The following is a 9,042-nucleotide window of genomic DNA, read 5'->3' as shown; positions in this document are numbered from 1 at the left end:
GTGCCCTGTACTCTTGTCCGTCAGCGATCCCCAAGCCTCCGCTGAGAGGCAGGCCTGCATCCCTTCACCTCTCCCCAGCCTCTCACTCCGGGGCGGCTGCCTCCTTTGAATCACCCTGGATGAAATAGACTGAATAAGAAGAAGAACTCTACCTTTTCCCCTCTTGTCACTCCCCTACTCTACCCTATACCTCCCTCTCTCTCTCTCTCATTTCCCTCCCTCCCTCTCTCTCTTCCCTCCCTCTTTCTCTCCTTTCTTTCTTTTCCACATTACCAGGGGGTGGTGTGTGATTGACAGATGGGAACGAATAATAATTTTTTTCGTAACCTAAGGCCATCTCCTGTGATTGGCTTGCCAGCTGACATCTCCAAACCTCACTCGTCTTCTTTTCCTTTTTTTCCTTTTTCTTCCCCCCTTTAATATTGGGCCTGTGAATGAGGCATCCTGGGGGAGAAAAAAAAAGTGGGAGAGAGAAAAAGATATCTACCTTAGGGAAGAAGCTCAGAGAGAGGGAGGGAAGGAAGGAGAGGACGGGTAGGAGCGTGTGTGCGTGTGTCTGTGTGTGAGTGTGTGAGAGAGAGAGACACTTACTCACCCAACTACTAAGGAGACAGACACACTTTTCCTGGCCCGTCTCACAGAAGGGGGAGAAAACACAGGAGGAAGTTTTTCAATTTTCTTTTTTTTTTTTTTTCAATTTCATTTTAAAAAAATTTCCCCAAGCTCCCTCCAACAATCAAGCTTTTCCTAAAATCTTCTCCACCTCTTCAGGAACTCTGCTTCATTCCCCTATTGGAAATTCCATGTATTGATCCATTTCCACGTCCTATCACTACAAGGCATACCTCATGGATTTGTACCTGATTGGATATATGGTGTGTGTGTGGTTGTCCAGCTCACGGGTGCTTGGCGGCTATCCCATATGGTGGTGAGTACAGTACCAAATGTAGTTTCAGCATCAAATCCTGGAAAGGCTGCATAGTAAAAGAAGGAAGACTTTTGGTCACTGATCATTTCTAAGAGGGCAAAATACACAGTGCATTTTCAGTTGACTGCGTGGAAAAATGTTCTCTCCAAGCCCAGTCCAAAGAATCTTAACCTCAAGTACTGGTGGAACGGAAAAGGTTCGCTGTGCTTTTCCTCTCTCTAGACCCTAGTCTATTTATCTTATTACTAACTAAATGTTGTGATGCAAAAGGAGGTTGACATTTCTAGTTTTGGGGGCATTTTACTAAGTGTGTTAAAGGTTGTTTTAAAGGAGACATTTAACCTAGGGACGGCATGTTTAGGGATATTGTCTCTTTAATTATTGCTCATTGTTGACTAGTTGGAGTTTTTCTAGGTAGCGGTTGGGAATATTATGACTGCCCATTATTGGATTAATACTGTCCCCATCCTCCCAGGACAATGACAACACTGGGCTTCTTCGCGAAAACTCAACAAAGCCTCAAATACATTTTACGGCCCAATCCATCTAGTTTATAAAATCCAAATGTGTAGGGAGTTCGTTTCTTTCTTAAATAAACCTCTTTTAAAACCTTTACATTCTGAAATTTGCATTTGGGGGTAGTACGATTAGGACCTTTCAAGTCAGCGTCATTCTTGTTTGGTTTGCTATTGTGCGTCCATATTCGACATTCAGGCCGGCAGCCCCCTACCCTGCCGTGGAACTATTCATTGTTAACTGAATGTTTTTCGTTGGTTTCGTTTTGGGAATAGATCCCAAACTAGGAGTAATATTACTACCAACATTAGTTCTATCAATTCTGTTTCAAATTAGGCAATGTTTAGTCTGATTTTGAAATAGTCTGAATAAACGAAATCGCAGATATGTAGGAGACTGCAATTGAGTGGCAGATCTAGTTTATATACATTTATATACATTAATTCATACATTCATTATATACATTTTGCTGTGCTGAATATGAACATTTAAACAATAGTCCAGCTTCAAATGTTGTCCTTATATATATATATATATATATATATATACATATAGATATACATATATATATATATACATCTACATACATATATACATATATACATATATATATATATATATATATACATACATATATTGCAGTGTTCTATTGCAGCGTTAAGCATGTTATGGGACAGTAAGGTTATATGCTGCAGGCTTTTATTTGTCTTTGTTGAAATGAAACCATGAAACCTAGAGAAGGTTCTTCTCATTAGAAATTCAGCTACATGCATCTGACCTCATAGGCCTTGGCCCTTTTGAAAAAAGAAAGCTTTTTTATTTTTCTCTGCATATGTGTCACAATAAGTGTGTGTGTGTGTGTGTGTGTGTGTGTGTGTGTGTGTGTGTGTGAGTGTGTGTGTGTGTGTGTATGACAAAGCTTCACTGGCTGCCAACACAGTACTTGTCGGAGGAGCTACTGCACTTTTGGTATCCCCGTTAGCATGTGGTCCCACAGCCCGGGTCCCAGTCCAAACCACTAGCATCTTCTGGTTTCATTTACAGAGAGCTAGAGCTGCCAAACACACACACACACACGCACACGCACACACACACGCACACGCACACACACACACACACACACACACACACACACACACACACACACACACACAGGCCAGGCCACAGGACTAAAGTGTTAATGACTTTACACCCTCTCTCTCTCTCTCTCTCTCTCTCTCTCTCTCTCTCTCTCTCCAGTAGACACCAGTGACAAAGACAGCAGGGATTCTCTGTCTGTGTATCACCTGCAGCTGTTTAAAGCTGAAGGAGCTTACATGACAGTGGTGTAATGTTCAAGCCCCCAAACAATGTGCTGCACCTTTGATTTGGATAACAAATTTGAAGTGGAGGTTGGAGGGGGTTTGGGAGGGAGGGGAAGGTAAAGAGAGAGAGAGAGAGAGAGAGAGAGAGAGAGAGAGAGAGAGAGAGAGAGAGAAGGAGTGGTGGCGGGGGGAAGATGAAAAGCAAGGTCGTAGCTTCAGGTGACTAGGCGGGCAGGTGCTGAGGAATGGGTGTCATAGAAGGGTACTGACATTGGCGTCGCCCTGCAGTGTCGAGCACATCCAAGGGGGGGGGGGGGCAACAAAAAAACGAGGTGGTGCGTCCCCCGAAAGGTGCTGAGTTTCACCATCGGGCCAGAAGCATGGCGGCTCCTATCTGCTTCAGTCTCAGGGAAGATAGTGATGGGGTGTGTGTGTGTGTGTTTGTGTGTGTGTGTGTGTGTGTGTATGTGTGTGTGCGCGTGTCTGAGGCGGGTAGGGGAAGGAGTTTTGACTATTCCTCCATGCATGGCACCGGGGGTGTTGAAAACAAAACAAGGTAAATAACTCAGAAGATGTGCATATGCATGGGATAGGTAACAGGATGACATAGCAGGCTAATGGAGTGGTTTGGCCAGGAGTAGACTGGGGAGCACAGGAGATCTGCTAAAATGCAAGAATGTTCTGGTAAGGATAGAGGGTTTGTAAAGTGAGAGAAAATAAAGTATTTGGACAGATCTCCCACCAGATAACATATAGAGCACCAGCCGCAGGTTCCACCAGAACCCGCTGGGTCACAGACTTTGGATAAAGAGCTTGGCTGCCTTATACCCGCCTGTGATGAATGTGCGGCTTACAAGGGAATATCTGTGGCTTTTTAATCCTGTGCATATAGTAATGCATCTCACGGCCGTCGTGTTGTGTGGGGGACTTTGGGGTAAAGCTGTGCTCTGTTTTCACCATTTCGATAGTGTAGTTTTTTTAATTCTCTCAAGACTGCAGGTTAGGTTACCTATAATACAAGGTACTGATGACGTTTTAATTTGATGTTTTAATTAGTTCACCTCTCTACATTCATGTCCTAAAACCATCCAATGCAATAGTGTAACTATATTCTCCAGAACCACCACTGTTCCTAAATAAACGTTAATAATTTTGATCTGATTACAAAAGCACCTTCAAAAGATCTTAAATGAACCCCGTACACGTGAAGCTACAGTCAGCGTTCTTTCTGTACACACAGATAATCCCTAAATGGAACAGCTAAAGCTAACCTGTCAGCCAGTGCAGCCTCTGCTGTTTATATTCATATCACATACAGTGAATACGATGAGTGAATGCTGACACTCAACATCACCAAGGCCTTAACCCGTCAGAACCTCCTCAAACACCGACCGGAGAGCAACAAAGAAAGGTGGTTCAGCCCCGTAACATCACAGCACCACTAGCTAAACAGTTAAATCCAACTCACCATTATGCACCTAATCTTCTGTTAATCATGGCCGCTGCTCAGAAGAGAGGGAAATCAGGGAGAGGGCTCGTAGCCTGTGTAAACTGACTTGATCTGTAGCTTAGGCTTCTAATGCAATAGTTTCATGATAATGGACTCCCTATTGGAGTTTTTCCCACATTCATTTAGCACTCTCTTTCACCAATCTAATCTCATTCCATTTGTGTGGCAAGTTGACAACACAAACCGCTCAACTCCATACCAAATAGCAATTACAGATGTATAAGCATGTTGTTACATTGTTGTTACAAGAGTAATTAGAGAGTTACTACAGTACATACTGTAGGTGTAGGGGAAATTCAATGTGCAGTGTGGCCAACGATTCCTATCCCTGTGATGTGAGGGGTTGTAGAGTGACTGAAACTCTGAGAAGTAATTCTTCACCTTTTTCTCACCCTACTCTACCTATCTCTCACCTGCCCTGGTCATATCCCTGTCCTCTCCTTAGTAGTGGAGGTGATTTGGGAGTCGTGTTCACACTCCCGAGACATGTAGACTCAAGTTGCCCTCAGACCTCGAGGATGTCCTCCTGGCCTCTAATAGTCGACACTCAGGGGTGCCACGTGGGAGACCCGAGTTCGAATCCCACCCGTCACACCCACCGTGTGCTAGCCAACTGGCCTACTCTGGTGGCTTAAACAGGGGGGCTCTTAGGTCCATCTCCGGGTCTCAGGAATGTCATTATCTGACTGTGACCCACCCCCCCCCCTTACCTCACCCCCCCCCCCCCCCCCCCCCCCCCCCCCAAAAGGATCACTTTAATGATTCTTACTGTGAGAAAATCCCCTCCGTCTGCAGGCCCGTGTGAAAAGATCAAGGATGTTCAGGCATTATATTGAACAGTGCAAAGGGAGGGAGGGAAGGAGAAAAGGGAGGGAGAGAAGAGAAGGGAAAGAGAAAGGAGGAAAGCCCTAAAGAATGTTCTTCTTTAGAATAGAACCTGTAGGGTTCCATATCAATGGCAACGCCGGGGATGGGGAGGCCACACTGGCCATACAGGACAGGAGGGGTCAAATACATCCTAGACCTAAAGCCTCTGAGAAATGTCTACACACAGAGAGAGAAAGACTTAGTGCAATGAGATATGCAGGTGTAATGTCTGCAGACTAGTGAGAGTGTCTGCCCTAGAGATCTGTGGTATGAGAGAATTTTATAATTTATTTAACTTTAGGATTGAATGGCCATATTAGTGTACGTTGCAGCATCCATATACTGTACAGTAATGTGGATGGACATTATTGGATAGTCCTCTATAGATGGTCTGCTCAAACTATTAACGAACGATCTGCTGATGAATAGCTACAGGGGTAGGGATAGGTTTGGGTATGGGTTAGGGGTAATGGATGGTTAATGTAACATCTATAAACAGTCTAGGGGATTATCCAAATACTTTTCTGATACTCAATCTGGCCGTTTACTTCAGAAAAACAAACCAGTAGCATTACGTGATCCAGTTCAACCACAAGGTAGGTGAGAGGTTCAAAGGAGAGTGGCAGTTCAAAGCAGTGATTCCTAATCTCAGCCCATCATCAAAGAACATGAGGTGCTGCTTGTGTAGGAAATGACAAAGTCCCACAGCAACACAGCTATTACCTGCACTAAAACACAGGTCAGGACAGTTCCTCAAAGGAAAATAGGCTTTAAACACCCTGAGGCACAGAGGTCGTCAGGGGCACGCACGTGGACAAGCACACTCTCTCACACACACACACACACGCACACACACACACACATACACACACACACACACACACACACACACACACACACCCAAACTAGACCAGAATCGCTTTCCACCTCCTTCTGTTACTTCCAGATCTGTTACTGGGCAGATCATCATTAGCAGCCTGTGGTGTCTTTAATGGACAGGAGGGCACAGTTTCTAGTGACAAAGAAATATTGGTCGCACCTGTGCTCCCTTAGTCAGATCTCCCAGGTGATCCATTACCCAGGGAGGGTGGGGAGAGACAGGGGGAGAGACAAGGGATAGATAGAGTCTAAGCACAGGTCTTTGTCATGGGGATGTCTGTCTTGCAACCATCATTTGAATAGGGGGGACGGGGGGACGGGGTGGGGTTGCTCTACACCATGAAATGAGAATAGAGGAAATGTTGACAAGACACTGTTTACCGTTTGATGGCCACCTCGCACTTCTAGCAGACTGCATAACTAGAAACTTTTCCCTAGCTAGAGTCTAACATAATCTATCAAGCGCTCTATTATGAAATGCATAACAATTACCACTGTCTGAAAATACATGAAGTGCAGTCCCTAATAAGCACTGGTTGGTAACAAATGAATCCCCTGGACGAGCCATGGGTTTATTCAAACACTGTCTCGAAACTCTTACTTCAAACAAGTCTTGTCTTTTCAAGATAACGTTGTCGGCTCTCTGACATTGACATAGAAAGAGAGAAAGAGAGAGAGAGAGAGAGAGAGAGAGAGAGACAGAGAGAGAGAGAGAGAGAGAGAGAGAGAGAGAGAGAGAGACAGAGACAGGCAGACCTAGAGACAGAGAAAGAGAGAGAGACAGAGAGACAGAGAGACAGAGAGACAGGCAGACATAGAAACAGAAAGAGAGAAAGAGAGAGAGAGAGAGAGAGAGAGAGAGAGAGAGAGAGAGAGAGAGAGAGTGCAGTGAGTTCCACTCAGTCTGGCACTGCGCTGTACTGCAGCTATAGCCTCCACAGTCAGACAGAGAACTCTCCTGCTCCCCAAGTGCACACTGTAGACCGCTGCGGCTCTGCGGCTCGAACCCACTCAGCACTCGCTCACATCCTGACAGAGACAGGCAGGTTCACAAGTTTACACCCAGACTCTCTTGTTCATGTTCTCCTCTGCTCCGTTCTGACTGCAGGGTCTCCCTGTCCCAGCCCTGCACTCTCTGAACGAACGCAGTCTGTGGCTGGGGAGGGAGGGAGAGGGGGGAGAGGGAGGAGAGGAACACAGTTTTTTGGAGGAAGAGCAAGAGGGAGGGAGGGATGGAGGGAAGGAGGGAGGGAGGGAGGGATGGAGGGAAGGTGGTAGGGAGGGAAGGAGGGAAGGGAGGGAGGGATGGAGGGAAGGAGGGAGGGAGGGATGGAGGGAAGGTGGTAGGGAGGGAAGGAGGGAGGGAGGGATGGAGGGAAGGAGGGAAGGTGGTAGGGAGGGAAGGATGGAGGGAGGGAAGGAGGGAAGGTGGTAGGGAGGGAAGGAGGGAGGGAGGGAAGGAGGGAAGGGAGGGAGTGAGGAGAGGAGGGAAGGGAGGGAGTGAGGAGAGGAAAAGGTATAAAGCAAAGCACCGAAAAAAACAGGTTGGAACATTTTTCAGGGGTCCTGTCATTTTTTATCTGATCAGCCCAGAGCTGTTGGACTACAAATCAAAAGTGTGCCAAAAGAAAAACACTGAGGAACACAACAACACAGACAGACAGACAGGAGCTGTAGACGTTCCCGCTGCTACATTCCAGTCTCCACCAGGAAAAGTCCCATCCCCAGGCGGAGTGCCGGCAACTTTTACGTGGCCCACTTAACTTTTAACTCTCTTCCGAGTCGGTGTCTTTGTCTCTAGGTGGATCCTGTTGTCGGGCAAATCTGACAGTGATGTAAACGTATAGAGGTTGTATAGAGTTTGATAGGATGTGTTTGTACTCTCGGTGGATTGTACTGATGGGCAAATCTGACAAGGGGAAGGGGGATGTGAACTTATAGAGGTTGTATAGAGTTTGATGGGACTCTTGGTAGATCCTGATGTGTTGTGGGATCATAATTGAAATTCAGATGGCAGTGAGTTGGTAGCATCTCAAGTGTATAGGGGCCTCATTTAGATACACAAGACCCTAGGCAAATCCAACCAGGGGGAACTGTGATGTCAAGATATAGGGGTGGAATAGAGTTTCATAGGACTACACTATACTGTACCGTATACTATATAAAGCATTCTTATGGACTTAAGAGGACTTTCTGTATTGTGATCCTCACCTCATATGAAGCAATAAGGACAGCTATTGTATGCATGTGGAGCCATCATGCTCTGGGCACAGAAAACGAACACCAGTTCAATTAAATGAATCAACTTTATCTGGATTCATTTAATTCATAAATTAAGCAACTTGTTCTTACATGCATAAGAATGAGTGCCATTCATCAACAACTATCTCGACACAAATCAATGGGCGGTGGAGAAATGTTCACACTTCCCTCATCAGAAACACTCCTCAGTCAACATGTAATAACAAATGTATTACAGTTGGGCCTATACATAGGAGAGGTTTAGAGCATGCAAACAAACCAAACAGCAACACACGGTAAGCATATGTCTGTCATCACCAAGAAATGAAATGTGACATGAGTCAAAAGTTTGGCATGCCACTGTTGTATGAACATTATCAATCATGATCAGTACCCTACCTTGTTTGTGTATAGGTTGTATGACATAGCAATTAAAAACAGTAAACAAGAACAGGTATGTTAAATATATATATAAAGATATAATATATAAATATATAAATATATATAAACGATAATGTTAAAGAACTGTAGGCTACGATACCATCGTTTGCACTGAATACATGGTTGAATACTTGGGACACCATTTGGGCCCTAAATGAAGACGGGGTACCTTGCTGTAAGTGCAGAAGTGCAAAGAAGGCTGGAAGTGAGGCCTTTGAGTACAAGTAGCAACAGAGCCACCCCTCTCCACCACCCTCCCTCCTGCCTCACACACACACACACACACACACACACACACACACACACACACACACACACACACACACACACACACACACACACACACACCATCCTAC

At 45.3% G+C, this 9,042-nt stretch overlaps 1 protein-coding gene across 1 annotated transcript in view; it reads left to right on the top strand.

Moving 5' to 3' along the window:
- Positions 1 to 848: 848 nt before the first annotated feature.
- The window catches only part of wnt3 (wingless-type MMTV integration site family, member 3), a gene marked incomplete at both ends in the record, with an annotated part of 22,300 nt that continues 14,106 nt past the window's right edge, over positions 849 to 9,042 (top strand). Inside the window, one exon of the mRNA XM_083686965.1 lies at positions 849 to 928. Coding sequence (XP_083543091.1) covers positions 849 to 928 — 80 coding nt within the window. The remainder of the gene's footprint in view (positions 929 to 9,042) is intronic.

The sequence above is a fragment of the Argentina silus genome (genome assembly GCF_951799395.1).
Source record: "Argentina silus genome assembly, chromosome: 16".
NCBI classification, from domain to species: domain Eukaryota; kingdom Metazoa; phylum Chordata; class Actinopteri; order Argentiniformes; family Argentinidae; genus Argentina; species Argentina silus.
This window is presented reverse-complemented; position numbering and strand designations above follow the sequence as displayed.